This window comes from Apteryx mantelli, chromosome 5 (assembly GCF_036417845.1).
Source record: "Apteryx mantelli isolate bAptMan1 chromosome 5, bAptMan1.hap1, whole genome shotgun sequence".
Classification (NCBI taxonomy): domain Eukaryota; kingdom Metazoa; phylum Chordata; class Aves; order Apterygiformes; family Apterygidae; genus Apteryx; species Apteryx mantelli.
This window is the reverse complement of record NC_089982.1, coordinates 73,003,381-73,030,937: the sequence shown is the minus strand read 5'-3', so window position 1 is coordinate 73,030,937 and position 27,557 is coordinate 73,003,381. Positions and strand designations below refer to the sequence as shown.

The 27,557-nt window shown below is 39.7% G+C and overlaps 2 protein-coding genes across 6 annotated transcripts in view; one reads left to right on the top strand and one right to left on the bottom strand.

Annotated features, from left to right (window-relative positions):
• The window catches only part of STX18 (syntaxin 18), a 70,470-nt gene extending 66,339 nt beyond the window's left edge, over positions 1-4,131 (top strand). For 4 of the 5 annotated variants that reach the window (XM_067298235.1, XM_067298238.1, XM_067298237.1 and 1 more), the window contains 4 exons: positions 499-568; positions 1,188-1,268; positions 2,883-2,965; positions 3,535-4,131. In XM_067298235.1, coding sequence (XP_067154336.1) covers positions 499-568; positions 1,188-1,268; positions 2,883-2,965; positions 3,535-3,571 — 271 coding nt within the window. In that variant the 3' untranslated portion in view covers positions 3,572-4,131. Of the gene's footprint in view, positions 1-498; positions 569-1,187; positions 1,269-2,882 lie in introns of all 5 variants that reach the window. The other variant, XM_067298236.1, reaches the window with a different exon arrangement.
• On the bottom strand, positions 3,427-27,557 carry NSG1 (neuronal vesicle trafficking associated 1). The gene is made up of 5 exons (XM_067298240.1): positions 27,307-27,557; positions 26,715-26,865; positions 23,055-23,171; positions 11,336-11,446; positions 3,427-6,032 (listed from the first exon to the last, which is right to left on the bottom strand). The coding sequence occupies exons 2-5, from the start codon at positions 26,841-26,843 to the stop codon at positions 5,832-5,834; spliced, it is 558 nt and encodes a 185-aa protein (XP_067154341.1). The 5' UTR covers positions 26,844-26,865; positions 27,307-27,557; the 3' UTR covers positions 3,427-5,831.

Sequence of the window (27,557 nt, the reverse complement as noted above, 5' to 3'; positions counted from 1 at the left end):
AGAGGTACAATGAATGACCCCCCACAGATACTTGTCTTTATGACAGGATGGTGGTGCCTTTTGCTCTCTGCTTGCTAAACCAAGTACCTAGCTCAAACTAGAACCTTTTCAGATTATTAGTATTTGGCAAGATGAATTCCACACTTCATAGTAACATATAAAAAGGGTATGTCAAAATTAATTACTTACGGTTCACTGTGGGGTTTTTTCATATTATGCAAAAAATAGACTATTTTATTGAAGTAAATGAAGCTGTCGCAGAAAAGGCCATCGCAGAGTTTGTGTGTGGTGCCCTTCCCAGAGCACCACTGTGGGCTGCTCGTCTTCCAACAGTGAATTTTCAGAGCAGTAATCACGCGTTATTGCTACAGAATAAATTGCTAACAAAATAAGCATGCCTTTTGAATAGCCCGATTTATTGGGTTTGAGAATGTGAATCTGCAGTAGCAGAAAATGTTTGTACTAGTTTCTGATAGAATATTTCTGTTCTTTATCAAGACAAATTGAAGGAAAAGTGGTAGAAATCTCCAGATTACAAGAGATATTCACTGAAAAAGTCTTGCAACAGGTTAGTATACTTTAATATTACAGCAGCAAATATAGCTTGAAGATTTTTCTTGCGGTATTTTGGTCCTGGTTGCAGGCAAGATATAAACATAAGATTAATGAATCTCTAGTGCAAGCATTAAGGGAAAAAGGGATTTCTTGTTTACAAAAGCAAAATCACAATGGTATTTACTATTTTTACTTATATTCTTATTAATATATGTTCTTAGTGGGAATGAAAAATGCAACATGTGAGTCATGACGATCCCTCTGTCTCAGTTAGTGTACTGTTAACTTGTTTAAATTCAGAGAGCATCTTTTCTGTAAACTGTGGCAGCTGTCCCAAAAGAGCTGGCAAAAATTAGGCAGTTAAATTTGATTCTAGATAAATGGGAGACTTCCTATTGAACTTGGCCTCAGTTCAGTCTCATAAAAGCATGAGTAGGGGAATTACCACTTAATTATCTCTATACCTTTGTGTCACTGAAGACTGCATAAATGAAACTAGTATGTTAATAATGCCCAGATTTTATTCTGTACTTCAGATCTGCTTGCCCCCAAAACCCTTAGAGATTATTTGTTTTCCCTAAACTTTGTCAACTGTTTCTTTTTTTTCTTTTCTTTTCTTTTTTCCTTAACAGGAAACTGAGATTGACAATATCCATCAATTAGTTGTGGGTGCAACAGAGAATATCAAAGAAGGCAATGAAGACATAAGAGAGGTAATGTTTCTAGATTGTCACTTCTTTCTCCTAACTCTCATTTTTGTCCAAGTGTTGCTTTAAAGAAAGAGCATGTGTGAGTTAACCCACAAGTTACAGGTGCAGGGTGCACTGGGGTGCGCTGCTTGTCTCACTAACCATGATCTGAATAGCAGTATTGATCTGCAGAAGTCTCCTTAGCCTCACTTATTTTTTAACATGAAGGTCACCTGCCCTGCACTTAAGCACCTGTAAAGTATTGTTTTAAAACACATGGAAACTGCAGACAAAGAATAAAAGATGATGCTGAAATTGTTGGAACTGAAGTTAAATGTTAAGCATTATCAGAAGGCTGTTTTCACAATGCTGCATGCATCTCATGCTCCTAGTAAACAAATATATCCAAATTGTCTTCTTAATTAGAATGAGATATTTTCTTTCAGGAACTGAAATTTAAGTAACAAGAGTTCCTAAATTAGGATTCTGAATAAATGGCTCAATTCTCCCTTTTTTTTCCTCTCTCCTAAAAGCAAATAGAATATATAATTCAAGGATGAGTTGTCTACTGCTTGCCCTTCTGAAAATCAGGCCCTTTTAAAGTGCATAAACATACATTAGCAAGCATAACATGTATTTAAAATGTAATTTCTGTTTGCAAATATATTTCCACTCTTTTTAGAGTAGAGTAGAAAAGACTTACAGTATTTCTTTTTTTTTCAGTATCTGTCCAAGGTATGGTATCATGGCACATGGTAGGGATTTTTTTTTTTTTTTTAACCCAAACCAGTGGTTTTACTATTCAGCATAGAGTTACTATGCTTTTAAAGCATGGTTCTTAAGCACTTTACATGGGACACTTTGAGGGCATAGAGCTGTCAACTGGTTGTTCCACTGTTCATAGTCAGAGAACTGTATTCACAACATGGCATGAATTTACTTTTTTTTACTTCACTTTTCATATCTGTAGGTAGAACTATGTTTCCTAAAGCACACTAAGGAAACAACAGAGAAAGGTGCTAAATACAAAACCTTTCACTCTTATTAATATTTGCATTACATGAAAAATTCTATTACATGTATAAATCTGAAGAAAGTGTAAAATAGGTCTCCTAGTATTTGCAAGTGTCAATTTTGGGAAGAAGAATCCTAGAAAAATATTTGCTATAATTGCTACTTGCTCTACTTGCTTTGAGACTGAAATACCTAATCGACATTGCTACGTCAACCTCCAAAAATAGTTGTTAGGTTTTCTTAGGTGGAAGATGGTTATTCGAATGATGGAAGACTGACTTCTTCTGATAACAGAATTTCAATTTTGGAACTTAAAACTAATTTTTAAATAACCATGTACATTTTTGATGTAGTTCTCCATGTTTTAGAGACAGTTCCATTGTCTGGAACCTCGACTATTTTTTTTTTTTTAAATGACTGGTTTTGAGAAAAACTTTAGTGGGGTAAATCTAAAGAGGTGTAGTCAGCCTGACTTTTATCTATCTGAAATTAATGGTAAGTTTTGTCCCCTCCCTTGTGCTAGGGAAGGCTGAAGCCACTAACAGTCTTCTAGGCTTGGCATTGTTGAAATACTTGCTGAACCTTTACTGGAAATGGTAATGGAGATTCCTCTTTTCTTCACAGGCTATCAAAAACAATGCTGGATTTAGAGTATGGATCCTCTTCTTTCTTGTGATGTGTTCCTTTTCCTTGCTTTTCCTGGACTGGTATGATAACTAATTAAAAACATTATTTACCTGCTTTGTTTTTAAAACTTTTGACATTTTTTCCTATGGAATGGGATAGGCCTACCAGCATATTTTATGCATTTTTTTATACTGCTATGATGGAAGTATTTTCCAACAAATAAGTATGTGTATATATCCATTAGTGCAGAGGGAGCTGATAGCATTTATTTTAAGTCCCTTTATCAAATGTAAAATCAAACTTAGTCCTGCAAAGAACTAGAAACCTTTGAATCAGCTGCTAAGAAAGCTATGAGCTGTAGCATAGCTAACAGGAGAAAAAAAAATTATCATTATCAGTCACTCACACTTCTGTGATATTTAAAGTCCGCCTCTGTGTGCAGACCAGCTCAAGAGAAAATTGTTACTGTGCAAAAGCACCTACACTGTCTCAGACTTTTAATCGTATCACCTCAGTACATCATGATCACTTTGCACATGTATGACCTCTACTTCTAATCTTTGAAAACAACTTTAGTCAGAGATCAAAAAAGGTGCTTGATTTCAAAACAAACAAAACAAAAACACCCACTAAAACACTTTACTTCTAGGTGCAAAGAAGATAATACAAAAAGACTGTGTAAATGAAACAGATGTTCTGAGATGTTGGAACAAAGCCAAAGAATAGACAATATTAAAGCCACACTCTTCAAAGTACTAAAATTGGGAGCAATTTGTTAAATGCAAAAAAAGCTCAAAACCACCTGTAGATACAAATCAATAAACTGCTGCCTGTGGAAGTTGGAGGAGAAACTGCAGTGAGATGTCTCACTAGATAGTAAAGCTTTACTATCTAATGTTTACTGTTATGAGAGAAACAAGTTGTCTGATTGTTTCTCATCTGTATTAACTTGAATTACTTTATTACATAAAGTTGTTTTTATTACCTTAAGTTTAAGAGGAGGAGATATCATGAATTGCTTCCATGTAGGATAATCTTTCTATCTTGTGAAATCTGAATGGTCTCTGTAAATATGTTGATATGAACCATTTGTTTTGCTGGCTCTCTTCTGAAATGTATGTATCTATATATTATATGCCACAAGCAGTATCATCCTTATTCTTTATTCTGTACAGAGTGAAAATGTCAAAAGTTACATGTGAATTAATTACATTCAATAAAGTATTTGCCTACTAGAAAATGCAAACATGGTATGTTTTGAACATTTTAACATAAACTTGAAATTTTAAATGCAAAGAACAATTTGGCACATAATTTATTGCTTTTTATGCATTCCACTTAACAAAATGACATAATAAAAAGCCTTTTACAGATATTACTGTGTAATGCACATTTCATATCAAACCTAGAGAATTAAGGAATAATGGTTATTTTTAGTGTATTGGTGAGAAAGGTTGTTAATAATACAACTCTACTGGAGAAAAATAAAAGTGGAACTGTGACCATGTTAGGTTCTTTCTCAAGATATGTAGTGGAACAATCTTGATGGGTTTTCCTTCATTTTTGTATAGTATCTACAAAAACAATGGAACTTTTGACATGTCCACCAGAAATATCACATTCAAGTAACATGAGCAAAAAAAGAAAAGTGTCCTGGTTACCTAAAATGTTTCACACACTTACTTTAACTTATAAATTAATAGGATGATTTCTTTTGTAATATATATATTTAAGATTTATAATAAAAATGAAAACGGTTTCATACTAAGAATAGATGAGAAATTTGTAATTACAATGGAACTTTAACGTGAATCCACAATACTATGCTCTTCTACATCTTTTCCTGTCCCAAGCCATACAGCGACAGTTACACTTCTTCACTCAGTTTTCACATGTAGCTTTAAAACAGCAAGCTGTGTTATCTAGTATGCTACTGTTTCACCTGTGATGCTCTGTGTTTTAAGAAGTAGCAAACTGCAAAACATACATATAACTCAGATTCATAATATATAAAAGGAAAAATGTTAATGTAATAAAAGAGCAAATTTAGACATTACTCCATCTGTCATATCCAACAAATTACAGTGGACTACATCTACTGTGAATAGGCTTTCTGCCTCTTAATATAATTAAAACATGTCATTTCTCATTAGAACATCCTTAACTTAACATTTTTTTTCCCCACTATCCTCAACATCCATCACTAAAAATGCCTGTGTTTTTCCATAGTGTCTTATCTAGTTCATGTTTCAGTGCACATCCTTACCAAGATGCTAAAGCCACAGTGGAAATGCAGTTAAATTCTGTTGACAGCAATAATAAAACATTGAGCATGCCATGTTGCAGAGAACTTCATTATCACTTACAAATCAACAACAGCAAAGAAATGTAAGAAAAATGCTACCTGACATATCTTTTCTTTCTCCATACCAATCATTATATTATGCCCTTGATATCAGTGCTGATTATCATTCTTGCTTGAGCAAAAATCAAATATAAATATAGCTCTTAGCTAAACAAGAGATCACTCTAGTTATGGCTGTGGTGTTTCAGTTTGCAAAATGACTAACAATAAAAAAAAATAAAGTGTCAGTTCAGACAACAGAACACATGATTTATCTGTTTCAAGCCCTGAAAAATCCCATGAAGAAATCTGTCAGCATCCAATAAATTGCAAGACCATATATAACATTGGATTTCTTTAACATTGCAAACGGTGTCAAAGCTCTAAAGCAATGCTGATATGCACCTTGTTTTATGCCCATGAATGGTCTGCAGCAAGTTTTTGTTCGGTTGTTTTTTGCAAAGCGGTATCAGCAAACAGAAGCAATTGCACCATAAACATGAGTAACCTCTAAATTATCCATAATTATAATTAATGAAAAATTCCTTAAAGTCCCTTAGTTACCTTCAAATGACATATTGTTAATAATTAGCTTATCATAACTAAGCTGATTTCTCAGCAGCTTCAGTCTCCTGTTCAGACAGTTTCTCTTCTGACAGTACTGTCATCCACGGAGACACTGAGCGCGTGATGGTTTGTTTGGCCAGATTGTAGTGGTTTATGACTGTGTAAAATTTTCCTCGAGCACTGGAGTCTTGTTCAGAGTAGTAGTTTTCCAATCCAGCTGGAATGCACTGATTATTCTGAAAAGAAAATCCATCGCTTAGATTACAGATATGTTTCCAAACACACTGGATGGAGGTTGATTTCTTCCTATTAGTCTAAGCTAGCATTCACTTTGTATGAGTCAAGATGCAACATACAGCAGTTAGTTAGTTAGTTACTACAGTGTAGTTCTTCTCTCTGCAGTCCTTAGACTTCATGCATTTGCCAGGAAGACCAATCTGGGCCTGTATTCCAGAATAATAACATACAAGAAACATGCATGCCCCAAATTAATTTTAAAAGTATTAAATCTCTACTTGCAGCCATATTTTGCTACTTTCTTCTCCTTTCCCTCTCTACTCACCACAGATAGATAGTTCCAGCTGTTTGATCTACAATTACAAATGCCTGATTTCTATCATTAGATTAGCTTCAGGCACTTCAATATGTTGTTTTCAGTCTGTGTGGTAGAAATTAATACCAATATATTGGTGCCAAGGTATGAGCAGTTTTATAGCATAGTAAACAAGGCACAAAGTGAAAACATCATGGGTGGCCCAGCTTATGTGCACAGTGTACATACAAAATACTTGGCTCTTCATTTTCAGAAAGACATAGCTAACAACAGGCTTTTAAAATCCATCTTTAAATGTGACTATATTATTTAATTTCCCAGAAGTTTAAGAGTACTACGTAGGAACTGCTGGGTGCTCCAGGCTTTTGAAAATCAAATACCTGATTTAGATGGTTAAATACTACATAGGATTATAACTTTACTCTCCTTTTAAAAATCAAGGTGAATGTGTGTGTGCAATGCATTAGTCTGTGGGTAGCTTTTAGAGAGCATTCTAGTGATGATGCAGTAAAAGCCTATGAAGCAGCTGGTTGCACTGAAGGAAAAAATGATTTAGATGCATCCTGCCAATCCTCTAGGTTTTGCTCCACTAGGGCTCAGGTCCTCCATCATATCTGCCAGTCCAGGCAGTCTGGCCACATAGCTGGGACAGTCATTTCGGCAATGAAACTGACCCTCTAAAATCCAAGCTGCGAGTACCTGCAACACCCAGACCAGCTCAAGGAAAGAATGTTTAATCCCGTCTAACCTAAATACAACTGTTTTAAAAAGAAATAGGCTGTTAGATCTTCCTACTTCCAGCACTAGAAGACCACCTCTGCAATTTGTAATATTACAATACAAAGCAACTTTAACAGTTACCGTTCTCATAGAATTTGGCAAACAAAACTTTGCACTGGAAATTTCTGAGCACAAAAGTACATTCAAGAATTTCATGGTTTTAATGATCGCATACTAATTCAAACATGTCCACATTTAGTTCAGGGTTGAACCTTGCCCTAGTCAAAAAAAAAAAAAGTGGCATAAATTAGCATCAGTAACAACTGTTTCAAACAGTTTAAAATCATAAAATGCAAAACAAAATGGTTGGGAGGAAGGTCCACCAGGTGATGTGTCCTAAAATAAATTCTGCATCCTAAAAAATTTAGGGTGAAGAAAGCATCAAATAGTATGAAAGAAAAAGGCAAGAAATGCCAAAACAATAGGCCTATAGGTAGTTTTATGAACCTGCCCCCATGAATACAATTTTATGGCAGATTTGACTGTTGCAGGAAGAATCACTGTCACAGGACTAACAAGCCTCCCACTGAGTTAACACCTCATCCCTTCTAACCTGCTTGTGTGATAGAAGCTTAGAAGTGTGTCAGACTCATGACAGTGTTCAACATTACCACATCCAGCAAGGTTCAATTTATTTGTGTTATCACTGGCCCTTGCTACTATAACTTAGTAGCCAGGGCAAATCCTGCCTCAAAGTTTTGTATGAACTAAAAGACAGGATATCACTCCACCTAAGCAGACTTATGCCTATTCAGCACTAAATGTTACAGAGGTCTCCACACAGACATAATTGTCAGCCACGCATGTGCAAGACCTAAATTAAAAAACATCACATCATAGACAACTCTGGATTAGAGCTATTTGGTTATGTGTGTTCACATGCATCAGCCATGCCACCATGCTGGGATAACTGACACTACCTCAGACATGATAAAATGACTTAAATACAGACATCTTTATAGTGATTATTTCACCCAGTCATAGGATGCAGTCACAACTCTGAATGTTTAAAATGGGGGAAGGAACACAATCCATTGATCTAATTAAATCCACCAGAGAAATTCAAGCAAATGGAATATAATCATCAGTGTTGAAGACAAGCCAAGATTACTGCCAGTCCAGAAAACCCCCACAGAATCTTTAATTGATAATGGAAGCACTTTGCTTTGTCACAGACAAAATGACCCAGTAATGTTATTTTGTTATAGTCACAGAAGGGCCTAAGGAACATGTATCAGAGATGCCACCTTGAGTGTATTTCTGCTCCCAGGATTTTGTGTTTCTAGAAGAGATGGTCAAAACTGCCCTTTTACTAGTAGTTCTTTGCATACTGCCCAAGGACAGCCCCCTTCGCTTAGCTGCAATTCAAGGCGAGCAAAGCAGCACTCTGCAGTTACAGAGCTATGGGAACTGGTGCTGAGTCTCACCCTGTGGCTTGCCCATGACTGTCAGCTTATGCAGAACATTTCTCTCTATCCTTTTTATTTGTTTTCATGGTTCCCAGAACCACTAGAGAAGTAATAAGGAATGTCAGGAGGAGAAAAAGGATGCTACAGAGTGAGTTGGCAGTCCTGTTTCTTTCACAGCCCTTCTATTTCAGAAATTAGTTATGCATTAAGGCCTTTAGTGCCTGATAAAATCCTGGTTGCCGGTCTATATTTGGCTGTATTAAGATGGCTACTTTAGTTCCCTTGATATGAAGGCCCCCAGTGGTATCAATGTTTCACTTAAAAAGTGTCTTCTGTTTTATTAACTTTGCCGGGTCAGTAATTCCAAACTTAATAGATGACTCTGTTGCCTTTAATGCACTGACACTGCTTTGTTGATTATGCAGAAGGCAGATGCCTTGGCCATGTAAGGTAAAGAGTCACAGATACAGTATGGAGCATACTGAAGCCCTGGAGAAATGTCTCAGGGATATGAGCAGGCTCAGGTCTTTGGGGATAAACTCCAGTGTGTCGCCCCAGCAGCCAGTAAAGAGTGCTTCAGAGGAGGGATATACACAACAGCAAATGAAGAGCCAGAATTCATTTATCAGAACAGCAGTATTATGTCTGTCTCACAAAGCTTCAGCCATCACAAATCAGTGCGGACTGCGATTTAAAGCTCAAGCAGTTTTAAGTTTTCTATACAAAGGGAAATGAGCACCTTTTAAAGCAGACTTTAAAGCCCTGGATGCACAGGACAGCAGAAGGGTTGAAAACAGTGAAAGCTCTGGAACTGCTCCGTGTATTGAGAGCATCAAAGCAGGGAGGAGTGAGTTTGACTCACGGACATGGTAGCTCAGGCAGACATTTTCACGGTACCAGACTTCCTGAGGCAGGACACCTTTGCCCTTAACAGGCAGATCACATCAGCGTCCGAAGCCTGGGGACATCCAGGCCAGAGTATGTTGCCAAGTTCACCTGAAGCACGAAGCCTGTCCACAGAGGCATCGGTCACAAAGTCATCACAACTGGCATGAACTTCTCCTTAAGCTCTCTTGCGACATCTGTGTCAAGCTATGCCATGACATATTAAAGACTCTCCCAAAAACAGGCATGCGCACCAAACCAAATTCATGTCAGCACTGCTAGTTTCAGACCTTGCAGCTTGCTAACATGCTTATCCTGTAAAACTCATAGATTTAAGTGACTAAAGATGCTGTGAATTCTAGCGTTATGTCACTGAACACCTAGGAAACTGCCTCCACAAAACCCATCGCTGGAAGAGTAACACTTGGTAACACAGCACTGTATGTGCTGCACCTCAGAAACAAAGCATAAGCTATGGGACATCTTGCCTGACTTCTGTTTGAAACATAGGATCCCAAGAAGAGAAACCCAGTCAGATTCTGTCAACTTTGCAACTAAAATACAACTAAGAAACTGTCCTCCCCTTAAATGTTTGTGATGCCAGAAGGAAAAGGCAAAAGAAAACAGGAGGCTGCAATTCAAAGGAAGGGACGACATGATATGAAAGGACACAGAAGCAGCAGATTGTTACTAGAATTATGACAGCAGCACTTAACTGGCCATTCTCATCCAGTCAGGATCGCGTCAAGATACGCACTGTAGGAACATACAGCCCATGTTCCAAAGTGCTTGAAGCCAAGAGAAAGCTTAGGAAAAAAGCTATCATCCCACGAGACATGAGCACAGAGAGGTTTCACAGCTTGTCTGAGACAACACAAAAAATAACAGCAGAACCAAAAGCTGAATCTCCTGAGTTCCAACCAAATCTTTTAACCATGGTATTTTTTTTTCTCTTGAACCAAGGGAAAACAGTAACCTAAAAATGCTTGGAGCTAAGTTAATCCAGTATAGCATGTGCCCAAAGTGACAGGCACAAAAGGTTCTGCACAGGTTTTCCAGGAGTGCTGAGGCACCCATTCCTACTGAAATCATTCTGAAAATCATATGAGATAGATACCCCTTTGATTAGATATTCTTAAAAGAATATCTAGAGGGAAGAATGCCATCATCAACACTACTTCTCTTATCTAATTACAGCGAAGTTCAACCTTGCTGAATTCACAACTGAGAAATCAATGTTTCCTTTCTGACTTTCAGCCCAGGTCATAGTTGAAGAGCCAGCACTACCATCTTATAAGAATTATGTGAGCCCCCGCATCCCTTTCAGTGAGCCAAAGTATTTTTTTCCAAATAAATGTATGTTTCCCTTTATTGGCATCATTTTTGGCCTGTGGCGGTAGGGCTTGGAGGTCACTGTTCTAGAACAGGAAGTTCTTTCTACAGCCCTTATGTAACTGTGCTACTCTTAATGGAATGATTACTTTCCTGTTTCTGTGACATATATTCCAGAGCCAGTTGCTTTTCTCCAGGTTTTAGATTTATCATTCTGTTCCTTCTTACAACGTATGAATTTGGAGGAACATGCAACATCCAAATATATGACCCAATAAATAAGGGCTTTGTTCAAACTGCTGCAGATGAAGTCGGTTTGAAGGACACTGGTGTTGGGACTGTTGCTATACTTTCGATGTTTAGTGCATTAACAGAAATAACAGTAAACATTATGAAAATAGTGTGATAGTCACAACGCCCTTTACAAATTAAGCAGAAAAAAACAGCAGGAAGCACATTAACCTATGAGACAACCACAAATTTGTATGCAATGCAGCATGACTTAATCAAGGTTATGCAGAAAACAGCACACAGAATATTACATGCTCTTCTATTTTTCTAGAATTTGCATGCAATTTACCTTGAAAACAAATCCTTCTGGACAGGTATGATCATACTTGTAAACCTTGTAGACTACCAGAAATACAACACACGTTAAGAATGCAAGGGCAAAAAGGACCAGCACAGTTACCTGTAAAGACAAACAAAACACACTCAAGTTAGGAATGCGCTGCTTATTATATTGCTGTTTGTTATTGCAGGTGGCAGAGGTCAGTTACGAACACGCTTTACAGTAAAAGCAAGCAAAGAATAAGAACGGCTACTTAATTATTGAGGGAGATGAGGAAAGTGGCACATTAGTGCTTCTGCCTCCCCCCTTCTCAGAGAAGACAGCAGATCATCTGGTCAGTGGCCCATTGCCTCTGCACCGCAAGGCTTTTTTGCTTGCTTTTCTGTTCAGTGCACACATGAGGCCACAAGGACACATCAAGGTGGTTTGGGTCTGCTGCTTTTGCAGTACTTGAATGATGTAAATGCAAGTCTAGTTTATGTCAGCTGCCACTGGATAAACATGTTTGTTTACCCCATGCCTGGCCAAGAATGGAGTCAGATGATAATAAATTAACACAGGTGTCATCCAAATAATAAAGGTGACTAGCAGGGCAAAGAGAAAGTAATGTCTGTCCCCTCTTGTTAGGGGAAGTGTTTGTTACACCCGTTACATATGGATAGTTACACCAGTAGTCTGCATGCTTGGATGCCCAATGCTCCTGAATTTATAGGTCAAACCAGGACTTCTCCACCATGCGGAGACTGCACAGGAGTAGTTCACTGCCAGATCCATAAGGGAATGCATCAACGCATTCAACGTAGGGCGTTGAAAGTCCAGATACAACCATCCCTACAGCGCTTACAGAGAAGCCTACAAATCTGCACCTTACAGACTGCACTTTACTGACTGCATTGCACAGCACTGACTTTCCCCATGTCCTTCAGTACCTCTCTGGTCCTGAATTCGTGTTCGAGCAAAGTCTGAGACACACCATTAAGTTCAAACTGAAATTAGCTTCAGTATCAGGCTAACTTTCCCAGGATTAAACTCCGAGCAGCTGGAGACTGGGCAGCCTTTTAAGTAATACAGGACATAAAATTAGCTTTAGTATTACCTCTCCCATTGGCCAGAAAAAGCGCAAGCTTTTGGCCTAGCAGTCACACTGCAAAGCTCCCTGATCAGATCTCTTTTTCTGAGGAAGGTGTGAGCTGAGCAAATAGCATTCATTCTCCCAGGAAGAATGTCCCAGATATGCATTTTTATTTTTCAAAAACTTCTACTGAAACACAAATGAGTAGCTCCCAGAGATTACAAGAAGACCACAGAATAAGAGTGGTTGAGCTTTTTTTTTGGCAAGTTAGAAAGAAGCCAGCATCTGTTCCAGCACAAAAAACAGTAATAAATAGAAACAAACATAATTATGTTATTAACAAATTAAAACAAAGTATAATATGATCTATATTTTAAAGAAATATGGGTGAGCCAGGTATATACGCCTCCTAAAAAGAGAACTTCGACATATCAGGGTCAATTACGCCAAGAAAAATAATCTGATATTTTAGGAAGCAAGAAAAATATTGGAGCTTTGCCTCTTGGGGAAAAAATATCTCACACTAGCATTATGATAAACCCCAGAACTAACAGGATTTGTAACACTGCAAACTGTGTCTGGCGGTGGGACTAGTACTGATACTGAAAGCCTGAGATGAACTTTCACAGACTTCTCATGCTGGGAAGCTAACTTCACCATAGGCAGATAACAGCATGTGCTAAGCTTCTTGATGGAAACCAGTTTGGGGAGCACAGTCTGCTGCAGAAGCCAAGGATTTTACAAGGATTTTTAATTGACAGAAAAAAAGCAAAAAAGTGAGGGCCAGAAGAGAGGGCAAGGAGAACCACAGATCAGGAAGTAATTTAGCAGAAGAAACGTAAATATAATGTAACTGTGCCAATCGAAATGAGACATAGAGCAAAGGACCTTTCTGGTTAATATAGTAACATCTTCAGTTTCCCAGAACAGTCATTGGATTAAAAAAAAAAAAAAAAAAAAATCAAATTTTTAATCACACTCTGAAAACCTCACATTGACATCAGTTTTCAAATCCAATTAGTCTTTCCCCAAATTGATTACTCGTTTGCATAGACAAAGGTTAACGTGGATAGATTACTCTGTCTTGCCAACTTTGTATCTTCAGCTCAGCCCATGTCTCAGTATGCCATGCATGAATCCAAGAGATTAGATATGTTTTCCTTCCTGGTCACTCCCCCCCTCCTGCCCCGGCCACCTCCGAGCTCAGCCTCTCTCAGAGCAGGTCTGTCCTTTTTTCCTTCTGCCTTTGTTTGGGCCCCTTCCCATCTTTCCTCAGCCACCCCCCCGACACATACACATACAAGGGCCCTTGGCTTGGCCCAAACCTTGCCTCCCCTTTTCAAGCGTCTTCCCCTCCCCACAAGTTAGCTAGCTTTATTCTCTGTTCTCCCCCAGGAATTCCCCTTGTACCCCAGGCTCTAGCAAAACTGACCATTCCCTAATGCTGCAGTTGCCACCCTGGACTCCTTGTCCCATTTCCTTTAAGACCTTGCTGGTATCCTTGAGTCCCACACACTGCTGGCATCCCCAACCAAGACAAGGGGCCCAAACGTGCCTCTGCCCCAAAACAGGACTGCAGCCTGCCTGTGGGGCCATGGGCCCAAGGCCTTCTGCCCCTGTTGAGCTGGGCAACATGGGGTGATGAAGGACCGGGGAGAAAGAGGGAGCAATCCTCACCAAGCCAAGCAGCTCCACAACACACACGTGGTCCACTCCAAGTTGCAACCTTTGGGTCATTCACTTCCCACCCCTGCAACCCACTGGTTCAAAGTATGCATTACCCTCTTCTGTCCACTCTGGCAGTCATCTCTCTTCCCATTAGAAAAGGGATAGAGATGAAAGAAGAAAGAATGATAGAGAAGATACAAGAAAATGGGGAGAGGAAAGAAGATGACCAGGTGGGATTATTGCCGAGGCTTCTCGTGCCCTCCAAGATATATTCTGCACGGCCTTGAAGAAATTGGCTTTCTCTCAGAGAACTGGTCTAGGATGCTGAATGCTGCCGCCAAGCAGAAAAACAGATTGGTTCAGCTCACATTCATCTCCTCCATGGATAGGGGTAAGTGGTTTAAAATGTTTTGAAAAATATTCACAAATTTCAAAGCATTTTAAACTCCCCTACTGGCAGGGAATAGTAAAATTATACAATTATTTCCCAGCTGTGACCGTTTTGACATACAGATGAGGCCTCGGGAACACACTGTAAAGCTGACAAGCTATTTTGTAGTTGAAACCCCGTATTAGACAATACACAGATATTTATAACTCCACAATCATTGCACGATCACTCTCTCCAAGACTCTGAAACTGTTTTGGAAAGTAATTATACTTTTTGAAAGAGCTCAAAAGCCCAGTGTTGCGCACATTACTGGAGTTTGGCATGCTGCAGAGTCACGGCCTCAGGGCTGATTTGCTGAGGCACAGAACATCTACCTGTTTCAGTGACCAATTTGGAGCTGTGAGTTCTCAACGCTCTTACAAGTCACATCTAACATGTCCTTCCATTGCCACGCAGTAAGCCACTGAGAAGAGCTCTCAGGGCTCCTGGCTCTTAATTCTCAGATAATCATTCTCTCTCACTTACTTATTGAATTACCTAATCTTATTAATTTTTGTATTAACATGTAAATTTTTACTCTTATTATCTCCAATAATTTGTAATCACACTCCATTTGCAAATCCCTAATCAAGTAAACTCTTGTCTCCTTCCTAACAGGACAGAAGCTCCGTTCTCTTACCATCCTTCAGGATACAAGCAACTTGTGTGCAAGGAAAGGAGAACTGCACATACAATTGACATAGATGGAAAGAAATCCAGCAGTAGATTCCAAGATGATCCCATTATTAATCCAATTCACTTCTCTCCTATAAACTGAAAATCCTTCTCTTCCTTCTAACAGTTTTTTCCTTCACTTCCACAAAAACCCACCACTGATGGTCCACAACTGTCTGATCCCAGGTTCACTTCTGAACCCGAGCCAGTCAGTGTCTCTCCCCTGCCAGCAGCACAGCATAACCCCACCGCTCTGCCTTGCCTTCGAGCTCTCTCCTGTGAAATGCCCTTCACAAACCAAAGCACAGGAAGAGGGAAGGTAACAAGCTGCTGCTTTGGTCCACAAGCCCTACCAAAGCTGACATTTCATTGCTTTCTTCCACAGCAACTTTGTATGCGCTGTACAAGCTAAGGGAAAGTTTTCTTCTTCCTACAGGAGCCGTGGCAGCAACTTTTCCTTGTTTTGTGTTCAAGATAGCAGAGGATGCAATTCATGTGCAAGCACCACTCCTCTCCCCCCACACGAAAACCTTCAATCTCTTCTCCTTGTGGCAGCCAGCTGGCTGAAGGCAGGACCCCACACAGTGGGAGCAGAACTCTTGAATTACTGTGATAATGCAATGCCATACACATCCCGCAGAACACCAAGGTGTCTGTCACACCACATGAGTGACTGTCTTTTAACATACATTTTATGAAATAACTACAAGATAGCACTATCAAGCCTTTCCTTTAACTAGGGACCTACAGTGTGGTTTTGTTTTTATCTTCAGGGCATCCTTTAAAGTTAGTTTTAAGGAGATCTGGCAGCAGAACTAAGTGAACAGAAGAGACGACAAGATATTATGCATGTGGCAGATTTTTGAATGGACTGTAAGTGAAGAGCAGAAGAAGGACAGTGTCTAGCCAGAAGCCATTACAGTAATCAAAATGAGAAATGACTAACGAATGAACTAAATGTACCCATGGCAAAAAAACCCCAAAACCCCCCAAAAATCCACCTATCTTCAGACTGTGTAAGCATTTAGCCAAACAAATTAAACTCACCGGATCTGACAACTACACTAACATGTGAACGGCTGGTGATAAGGGCTTACCATCGAGATTTGCTACGAGATCTTCCCGATCAGTCCATCCTACTTCGCTGCAGCTGCAACACACTGCAAGATGTATTCTCTTCTCTGCTTGGCTACTGCAGTCTCCTCCTTCCTCACTTTGCTAACATTTATCTTGCTCCCATTTTAATCAAGTGAGAATGCTACAGCAAAATTCATCAATTGCACCAACTGTGCCTGCTTCTCTTCAGATCCTTTCCTGGCTTCTGTCCCTTTCTGAACAAATTATAGGCCTTGTTTCAAGGCCATGCATAATTCTGCTTCTTTTACTCCTCTTAGCCCCATCTCCTTTCACTATGCCTTTATTTCACTGTCCCACTAAAGCCTTGCTGCCACCTGTTTCTTCCTGTGCCATCACCTCCACACTTCTCTTCATGCCTTCTCTTCTTGCCTGAAATTCTTTCATTAACCCACTCTGTGCTTTTTTGCACTGCTTTCCTTCAAGCTTTTCTTCCCATCACGCACCTTTCAGAAAGCATACAAATCCACCTAGGAGCGTTCATATTGCTATGAGAAGTGGAACTAAGGTGGAACTAACACGACATGCACTAATCTTCACTGCTCTATCACTGGCACTTGGTCGCATCTCATCTCTATTTTACATCCATGCATTATGTATTTCAATTGTAGCCTCTTAGGAACACAAATTTTGTTTCTGATTTGTCTGCAAAGTGCTAGCACACACTTGGTGCTAAATAAAAAGAGTGAAGACATACATTTATAGAGCACCTTTCATCTGAAATGATTTACAACCAATTTATGCTTTGCTCACCAGTGAAATGCAAAGCACTCTGGGATGAAATACAGCAACTCTGCACAACCATTTAGGACAGGAAATTAAGATTATTGCTATCCAATTTAAACTACAGAATTTTAGGCAGGCAGACTGTAATTACAATAGATTGAGTCTGGCTACATCCCACAGACTGAAATTTGTAAAACATCACGTTGACTTCCCTGCAAATGGCCATGACCTCAATTTGACCTCTCTCCACTGAAATCCTGCATCTCCAACTGCACAATGCCCTCTGCCAGCATGTTATAGAACAGTGAAATCAGCTGTCCACTTCCCCTAACATTTATGTTTTTCCAAAATAACTTTCTTGTTTGCTCTTACCTGGGCCTGTCCATAAAAGTTTACATGCAAGATGAGCCTGAAACAATACAGGTAAGGGATAATAAAGAAGATTCAGCTTGAAGAAAATGGCAATGTGAAAAAAAAAAGGAATGTTCACATGTCCACATGCAAGATTTGACCCAGATTCATTTACACAGCAGTCCCAATTATATAGAACAACTTGGTTAAACCACTATGGGAATATACACAATATTACTGGTGGCTCAAAAGACAACTAGGTGCCTCCTTTCAGGAGGGCATTTCTAACATCACATATCACATTTAGCTGTATTACTGGCATCTAACTATTAAACTCAACTTCTCTGCCAGAACATCCCCACCAAACCTTTGTGCTCAAAGAGGATAAGAGTCTTGGGGTAGACTGTAACAAAAAAAGCAAGAGAAATCAAAAGACTATCCTTCTCAAACAGAGATGACAAAGAGGAAGATAGCACTGGCTTGGGAGCTTACCTGGAGATGACAGAGTAGTAGCAAAAAAGGTAGGTTCATGGACACCAACTGAAAATGAGCAGAAGCTACAGACCAAGTTCTTCCTAAAAGTGACAGCAAGGCAACAAGAGCTTGCCTGCAAGGGAGCTGATTAATGAAACCTGAGGGAGATATTGCCAGAAGGCAGGTAACAAGGCGGTGGCCTTGAGAGACCAGCTTCATGGTTTGACATAACTACTCATGGCACAGAGTGTCCCCATCATGTCCTTCTATCATGCTGCACCACATAATAGTGTTACAGCTACAGAGGTCAGAGGAAGCAGACCAAGAAACCTTACAGCCCTGAAGTATGAATCTTGTTACTTTCCCATACAAAATCTAGAAAGGATTAGTAAGGCCAGGAGAGAGACTAGATAAGGTTACTACATCTGAGGAAAGGCCATAAGGGCGTTTACACCTGGAGAGAACCAAAGCATCTTCTGTGTCACTGGACTCTCTGGCCCTGCTCCAAAAAAAGGATTTCTAATTAATACAAAGGCACAGGACGCCTGACTTAGACCAGGGGAGTTGCTATTAGGCACCCATTTGACTTAAATCTTCCAACTCTGACTGTAAACAGACTCCTTTCAGTCAGGAATTTAACAGGAAATTGTCAGTTGTAGCTAGGAATTAGATTTAAAAAACAGAATAAGAAAAGGAATATAAAAATTAAAAAAAAGAATTAAAGAAGAAAAAGGATTTAAAAAGAGCAATAAAGATAGCTGCTCTGCAGTGCCTTTACTTACATCTATTGTTTTAAAAATAGCAACTATAATAAAAGAATTGTTACTTGGTTTTCCTTTATTCTTCTTGCTTAAGTAACACAGGAAAGATTCAAAACCTAAAGTCTGCCAAACACTTATACTTGTGAGCAACTTTAATCCTGTGAGTAGTTCTGTTGAAGAAAACAGAACTACTCATGGCAGTAAGTACCTGCCATTCTTCCAGCACTAAGTGACAGACACAGAATTACTTAAGGAAGTGCTTTCCTGTACAGGAGTGGGCTGACTTATCTCATGCATTTAACAGACTTAAATTGGAAGCAAAGTGCTATCCAAAGTAATCACACAGAAACCAACAGAGAAATATTTTCTTCTTCTCTGATTATTTTTGCAGCAATAATAGTATTACTGAGTATTACTAACTAATAGTAATACTAAGAAAAACAGGTAAACATGATTTAAAGGATGTCCCTTTAAGACTGAGCAATAATGGAACATTTAAATATGTGTTATACACATACATTTTTCCACCTTTTAAAATAACCGAGCAAAATTTTAAAAGAAGATCTCTAGTCCTCTTCCATAACTTCATGCGTACATTTAGGCGACTGCTTCCTACTTGATAGTACATGGCTTGCGCCATATGGTCTTACCACACAAGAAAGCATCAGGTTTTGGCTCTGCAGTTACATATGTGTATAGATGTCAAGGATAAAGCCTGAAGAATTGATTTGCCTTTGTATAAAACCACAGGGCTTAAGGTATACCACAATTTTGGTTTATTTAAACCTTTTTGCCTGCTTGAAATTTATTGGGAAACAGAAGTATTTGCTTTCAAAATACTACTGAATGTTCTTTATTCAGGTTTTCCCAAAGATAAAAACAATTTCCTGTTTTGGTACAACAGATTGTTTCTGAAATTGGTGTGCTTGCATGCAACTGACTGTTGTAGTCCAATTCAATGAGAGCCAGAACAGACATCCTACCTACAAAATCCAACTGGAGTTTGTAAAAATGCTGTTCCGTCAATGGAGCCAGAGGTTTGGCCTCAACTAACTGATACCATCAATTTTCTCCTGCAATAACTTCCTCCTATCACCTGATTCATAAGTCTCTTTTGAAATGACATTTCCAGCCAGGCTGTGCTGTTCTGTACAGTGGACAATTTACAGAAGAGAAGAATCTGCCTCAGTGAAAACTTCCTACCAGATGTGAAGGACCAGCTCCCCACATTAGCCTACACTGTCCAAAGAATGAGAGAGAGACTTCTAGTTCTCAATGAAAAATATGATCTTCAGTGAAAAAACACATCATCTTTGGTGTGTTTACTGCCATAAAACTAAACTAAGGGTTCACAGAATCAGGAAGTCTTCACATTCTGACCTGTTGGGATACTTGAAACAGATTCTAATTTGAATTCAGAATGTGGTTTAATACACAAAATCATACTTGCGTTTTTCTTTGTAAACATTCTCAGCTCTGTTGTTATAACTGTCATAATGTGGACTGAATGCAGAGAATACATTTTTTAATTTCTTACTCACTCAGTTGCTAAAACACCAAATGACATATGCACATGCTGGAGTTGCTTCATTTGTTATAATGCATAATTTCATCTAAAGCTGTGCTTCTTGAGATCTGCACTGCTGAATCCCAAAAATGCTATCTGCTTTGTCCTTATTTAAGAACTACATCTGAGAATACACATATGAATTATTAGTAAATATGACCAACTGTTTTTATTCTTAGTGCAACATTTGATTGTGTCTTGTGGCAAGCTTATGCATTGGTGATGTAGAATATTAAAGTCATTAAAACAGCTTCTGAGGCTTTTTTCATGCACACAAGCCAAAGTCAATATCCCACCAGTTAAATAATGCATTTTATAATTATAGCAAATATTTAATTTTCAAACAAATATCCTTTTGCGCTCTCAGAATCAACAGCAGCAGTTAACATGATAGTTCACAATTAATAAGGACCCAGGAGAAAACCTCACACAATCAGTACTTTTCATCTACATATTTATGAAATGTCATCAATTATTCATGAAATATTTACTACTGGGAGTGGTGAATATGACAATCATGCCTGCTTTTTAAAATGTTACAAGCAGCATAATTTAATTCAAAAACTGTTGTATAGAAATTAAGGGACATTTTTAGGACCTGACTGTTCTGCATAAAACTATTGTTTTCAATTAACTGAACCACAGTTTTCCTAATTCATCAACCCCCACACCCTCCTTTCGAAGCCTAGACTTACAGCCACAGTGTGAATCATCATGCAATTCCCAAGAGAAACGAAATATTACTGAAACCTCTCTCCGATGCAGTAGTTACCTAGCAGCAAAACCTAGCAACCCTGTAGCATGAGATTAATCCCAGAGTGATCATCATAAAGTAGTATCTAAAAGACATTTTGTTTCAAGTATGCCATCCAAAGATATATAAAATGCAACATCAAAATGCTCTGGCATCTAACTGTTCAGCCACACAAATTAGAAATGACTACACAACAGCATGACAAGATATTTATTTGTTGTTCTTTGCTCAGCTCTCCCAAAGACACAAATAACCCAGATCTACAAAGAGATGTATATTCTTAAGTAAAACATTTAGACGCAGCTGAGATACTCAAAAATCTTTCCTCATCTACAATTTAATTTTAGAGTGATGAAGTCCATTATTCCCTATATTTCTGCTAGTGGATAAGTGCAAAACACCCAAGTATAGATTCTGCTTGGTTGCTTGTAACCTAAATCCTAGCAGGATATTCAGACTAAACACTTTCTCGCCTTTCTCTCCTGCAATGTAATAAGCATTTTCAGAGCTCTTTCAGAGTCCTTTCAAGCTCAGGACTTGCACAAAAGAAAGCCAAACAAAAGTCCTGCTTGTCCTGAGCTGTCCGTCCGCATCTTACCCAACAACATAGTAGGTGTAAGCCTCACCTGAGAGGAGGGGGGTTACTCTCAAGGACCAGAACTGTGGCTTCAGGAGGAGAAAGAGAAAACAAGAGTCAGAATTCCCAGCAGGATTTTCTCTGAGGGATGGGATGTCCTTGCTCCAAATCAGATGAACGAAAAATTGAAACTAGGTCTCACTTCCTCAGTAAATCCCTGTCACGCTCCATAACATCATCCATTAGCCAGTTTGAGGTGGTTACCCACACAGCTTACAGAGAACCTACAGATTTCATTATAAGGCTGAAGACTCTACCAGGTGGCATGGCAACACTCCACAAAGTCCCTTTGCAAATGTGGGCTAAATCCTTCCTTGAGCCTTCACCTTGTTCTTTTGTTTTGTTGGTTTTGCCTGCTCCGATTCCAGGTAGAGCTGTGTATACATTTCTGAAGGTAAGCTTGGGTCTAGAGAGCTTTTAGAAGCACGGGCCAGGCACAATTCCTGTGTTTTATTCTCCATGTTACAGAATTAGGATCCTTGGGTGCATCCTAAATTCCCATCACACAAACAGAGGTTACATACATGCTATGTAATGAGAATACACATTTTTATTGCAACCTTGCATTTCTGCTTCGACTAAATGTTAGGCTTTCCAACTTTGTTTGTACCTGTGCACTGAATAGCATGATTGCCTACTGTTTAAAAATGCCTTGGCATCCTTGGGTAGGATGCCTAATTAACAGCACTGGAAATGATAGTCTTCATTTATTAAGACAATAGGTATGAAAACATGATCAGAAGTGCAAACTTTCCTGCTTTGCTTATATAGAACAATAAAACCTATCCTCCAGCAAGGAGGAGGAAAGGTAGTTCAATCCTTGCATCAGTTAAGCTCCCAGCTTTCCTCTGGGACTACTCAAGGGAATAAGGGTGTGGACACTAAGGAGCAAACCTGAGTCACCGATTCTTGCTGAACTGCCAGCCTCCAGCAACAGTCATCACCAAGCTGTAAGGTACAACAGGACCAGAAAAATTGATAGCAAAGAGCTCTGGTGTATGTCCCTGAGCTGCCAAGTCATACATTTAACTGTAAAAAAATACATAATGGAATATGACAGTGCTTTTATGAGAATGGTTTGGCTACAGTAAAAAATAATAAGCCAAAAAGAAAACAAATACTCTTGTGGTTCTTGCCCTTCAACACTAACAGGAGCTTTACCCATGTAATGAGAGTTAACTGTGCACAGACCACATACACACCTGCCAGTGAAGTCCCAAAATCCACACACTGACAGAGGTGCCTTCTGAATTGATCTGCCAGTGAGGGATTAAAACCAATAATGCTGCAGGATTTGCTTTTCCTTTCATTGCTAAGTATTGAACTATTTTAACATTGATTTCTTTTCATTTATTTTCAGCCATACCTACAACAGCCATTGTGTTAGTTATAGCCAGTTTAGAGTACAATCAGCAATTGATTATAAGCACCTCTATGAGCACAACTGAGTCATTACCATCTACAGATAGCACTGCTTACCTTAAATCTTTCTGAAACCCCTTCAGTGATGCTGATTGTGAATTCAGCTATTTTAGGAGTACGGAACTTTCCCTTCTTGCGGTCAGGTTCATATTCTGTTTTCGTTTTTACCACAACCTTAAAAAAAAGAAAAAAAAAATCAAAAAGAAAGCTGTCAGTACCTTACTAGCACATCCTCAGGTGCATTTGCCAAGCCTAGAGTAGCCTGAAACTAGCCATCTTCTTATTTACTCAAGAATTAACTAATTTACTCAGGAAACAATTTCCCTATGCAATTAAAAGCATACCAATGATTTTATTTCTCTTACCTGCCTACAAGGGCATCTAGCACAATACCAGTCATTTTCCCACTGTGTGTAATTCCTCTATGGAAGCTAAAAGTTGTTAGTTATTTTTCCTATCTACTTTTTCATAGCAATCGTCAGTAAATTTTCTCTCAAAGTATTTTTGACGGACCTAAAGGAAGACTTGTTACACAACACCATTTCTCAAATGTTCAGGTTTTTTCAACTGTTCTGTTACTGTGTTGCTATACCACACAGGCATTTATTTAGTTCAAATCCAAATGTATCATGAAACATCAACTTCTTCCCACTCTGTTTGTATAGTTCGAGAATAGTCACCTCCATCCTTCAGGAGATTCCATTAATGTGATTTCAAACCAGAGACCAATAGGATCAAATGGTTATTTAAGAGGGCCCTTAGAAATGTACCATCAGTAGCAATATTTTTTGATGGCACCATTTTGAGTTTGAAAGAAGTGAAATGACCCATCTAGTTGCTATTCCATATGTGCTAGAATATAGCTCTTTGCACTGTGTTCTTAAAGTCTCAGATAACTTTTAGATTATTTGCTGTAAGCAGCAAGATGCACAGAAACCCTTGTGAGTTAAGTTCTGTTTATTTCCTGCTATGAGCTATTGCTTCAAGCCACAAAATTCAGCCTCTTACCTGTATCCCTAAAATATTCATTACCTCAGCCATGTCTCTAGTGCTCTCCTAGGCAATCTAGCTGTACAAAATTTTCACGTACCTAGCCTATTTGCCTCACTTCTGTCTTCTACAGTTTTTAGGACCTTTTCAAAGTATCACTCTCAAAATAGCGAGCTGTTTATTGTACTGACAGTGCTGTTTAAATTTACTCATTTTTTCTGATGTTCCAAAGAATAAATATGCGATTCCTTTTAAACTGTTAGAACCAGGTATTATTGTTACCTTACATTATCGGGTATTATTGTGCCACTGTTACCAATGGCAATTACATTATTGTGAAATTAGGATTGTGACACTTACAGGTAGCCAAGTACTGAAATTAAAGCTTTTGGTTCCCCCCACTCCTCATTTCCCTGAAATGATATCTTGAACACATAGTTGTGCCTAGGCCCAGTACCAAGAAGCTTATTAGATACTTTTAAAATACTACACAGATATGTACAGGGCATAGGGAAAGTAGTTTCTAAACCTATTTTCAGCTATAATTATAAGATAATAATTATAATTATATAACTTTGATTGCCCAACAGCATCATGGGAGTGAACTGAAGATTTTTGAATGTTTTTAACATTTTACTTCCCTTCCTCCCCCTTATGTTGCATAATCTCAGGCAACTCACATCACATTCAGTTGCTACTGAACTGAACATACAGTTCTATCTATTTGGTTATGTAATGTCCTCTTTTGTTTAACATACCTAAAAATGAATTTAAATCAATTCATCCACTTAAATTAGAAGCTGTCAAAATCATCAAAATTTTAGTGCTACAGTCGCTACTATTCTTGAAGTTATGCTTCACTGCCATACTGGAGCCTTGTCAGTGAATAATAAGCATAGATATATGAAGTATGTACTTCTATTTATTATACATGAGTGTCTTTGTACTTCAGAATTTGATTTGTGTGTCAATCCTGACTTACTACGTTTGCTATTTTTCACATCAATTGCCCTACTGCCTTTTAGTCCACAGCAACCAACAAAGAAACACTTACATGACTTATCAGACAGTCACAGAACAAAGCCAGTATATATTTTTATTTTTCCTCAATGTTTGCAGAAGAAAAGGAAAGCTAACAGACAAATGGAAAATGGGACAAGTAGAAAAGCCAATCAAATACTCCTTTTCTAGGTTTCAAGTCTAGGTGTATGTTTGCTTTTGTTCAAGGCAAACCTTGTGAAGGTGGGAGGAGTTCTGCCCAATTCTAGTCTTTGTCAACCAAAGAACTAGGAGTAATGAAAGCAGCACAGATCCTCAAGGCTTTGCAACAGGAGCGCCAGTTAAATTAAAGCTTTGACCACACAGACCACACTTTGAGACCTGCATGACAGCGGAGTAACATAACAAATGCCTCTGGATGTCGGTCCTCAGTAATTGGCTATGTCCAGTCACCAGCTGGCAGGCATATCGGACACAGTAAGACTTAAGTTGTTCTAAAGCCTTAGGGTGCAATTTTGTCCTCAGTTATGAGATTTACACCCATGTAACTGAGGGCAGAAAACAGGCCCTAAGGCTCTGGAGCAGCTGTTATGGCTTACTGTATTTATGCCTGCCAACTGGTATCATGCACAAAACAGAATGATGTTGATAGGTTTTAAAATGGAGGTCACAAATGTATTTGTACTGCCTACAACCAACATGGGTAAAAATCTGAAATTCTCTTCCCCTAACATAAGAATATGCGAATTTTTTAAGCTATGAGGAACTTTACCTATCAGTTCATCTAGAAGCAGATTTTAGCTCTTGGAAGACATGAAGCCAAAAATAAAATCATGAAAATCATTTAAAAGATATTACTGACCGTTCCCCAGTTCAGTTTTGTATTTTCCAAAGATCATACAGCTTTTTTGCCAGATGCATATCCAAAAAGTGAGTATCTGAAAAAGTATCCTACTACTGGATGTAGTGCAATGTTAGTCATGGCAACGTTTACTAAATTCTTTATTGTGAGGGGAAGAAGCATATTTGCAGGCTACCACATCATTTTCCTACGTTACATCCTTAGTAATCAAGTCGTGTAATGAGGAATGCAGAACACAGACTATAAGCAGCACCTTGGGCTGTCCCCTTCCAGCCAAGGACCATCTGAATCCCCTTTTTGGAAGTTTTGGGCCAAATAATCTGCAAAGAGAAGATCTGCAGGCTATTCTCATCTCATTATTTCAGCTTGTCTGGGGCTAGCAAGGAGTCCCACTGAAGCACACAAGGAATACGGAAGTCTTCTCTGTGGCCAGTCTGCCTACGTACATACATCTTGCAGAGAGATAAAGCAGCCCTTCCCCGTTAGTAGAGGCTTTTCAGGACAGAGAAAATTAATGTAATTCATAGGGTATATACTGAAAAGAAAGATATAGAATAAGAAGGGATATGACAATACAGCATCGAGACACTTGCATTAGTATGTATGCATCAAAATCTAAACATGCTTATTGCTAACATTTTCCACTACTTTTTCATGATAACTAACGTAATTTTAATGCAGATCACTACTACTGGATTTTCATTAGCTTAACTGTCAATATTTCCCCCCAGATGGATTTGCTGCTCCTTAAAATACCCTGCATTACTTGAGACTTCTGAGCCACTTGCTACCCGTAACCTATTCTTTTGTTGTTTGCCTGAGACTTGGGTGTGATTCCCCAGGGTGGGAGCCGAGGCCTGGCGTACCTTATCGGGAGGTGGGAACTGGAGCTGATTGACATCCAGGGGTGTGATCAGGGGGATGGTGTCAAATCCATCCTCCAACAGCGGCTGCTTTGTGCTCTTCTCGCTGAAATTATTCCCCAGCTTCACCATTCTTCCAGGAGAGCAGGATTTCCTACGAGCAGGCGCACACACGGGCACACGGGCACACGGGCACACACACACACACACAAACGCAAACCGGAGAGACGTGTCAGAGCCTCGGGATGCCCCAGCCCCAGCCCGGAACGCCTCACGGCAAAAAAAATAAAAATACGCGCTGACCTCGGTGACTCGAACACCGTTCGGGGCTTGGGGGACTAAGGGCGACCGCCAACGCCTTTATCGCTTGAGTTAAAAGAGGAATTAAAACGGAAAGCCGCGCAGACCCGCGAACCGTTATCCTCACGGAGCGGTGGCGCCCGCCCGCCCGGCCCCGGCTCCCCCCGCCCGCAGCGGCCTCCCCGCGCCCTCCCGCCGCCGCGCAGCCCCGGCCTCCCCTCACGGGGCAGCGCAACGGCCCCCGCGGCGGCGGGAGGGCGGCGGCGAGGCGCCGGGCGGCGGCTCCGCTACTCACCCCCGCGGCTGCCGGCCCGTGCTCAGGGGCGGCGAGGCGTCGTTCCGCCGCGGCCGGCGCAGAAATGGCGGAGGCGGGCGGGCGGCTCGGCGAGGGCTCCGCGCGGGGCGACTTTCGGCGGCCGCAGCGCCTCGGCCGTGACGCAGCCGCCGCGTGGCTCCGGGCAGCTCTGGAGCAGCACAAAGGGCCCCGCGGGAAGAGGCGGCGGCGGCGGCAGCTCCCCTCACCGGCTACTGGCGCAGCGGCGGCAG

What these genes read in the sequence shown, in the direction of transcription:
- NSG1 (XM_067298240.1), bottom strand. Translation starts at nt 26,843, where the DNA reads ATGGTGAAGCTGGGGAATAATTTCAGCGAGAAGAGCACAAAGCAGCCG. An exon ending in GGGTTTCAGAAAGATTTAAG is followed by an intron (nt 11,447 to 23,054) that starts GTAAGCAGTGCT and finishes TTGTCTTTACAG; the next exon opens with GTAACTGTGCTGGTCCTTTT. An exon ending in CAGAAGGATTTGTTTTCAAG is followed by an intron (nt 6,033 to 11,335) that starts GTAAATTGCATG and finishes TTTTCTTTTCAG; the next exon opens with AATAATCAGTGCATTCCAGC.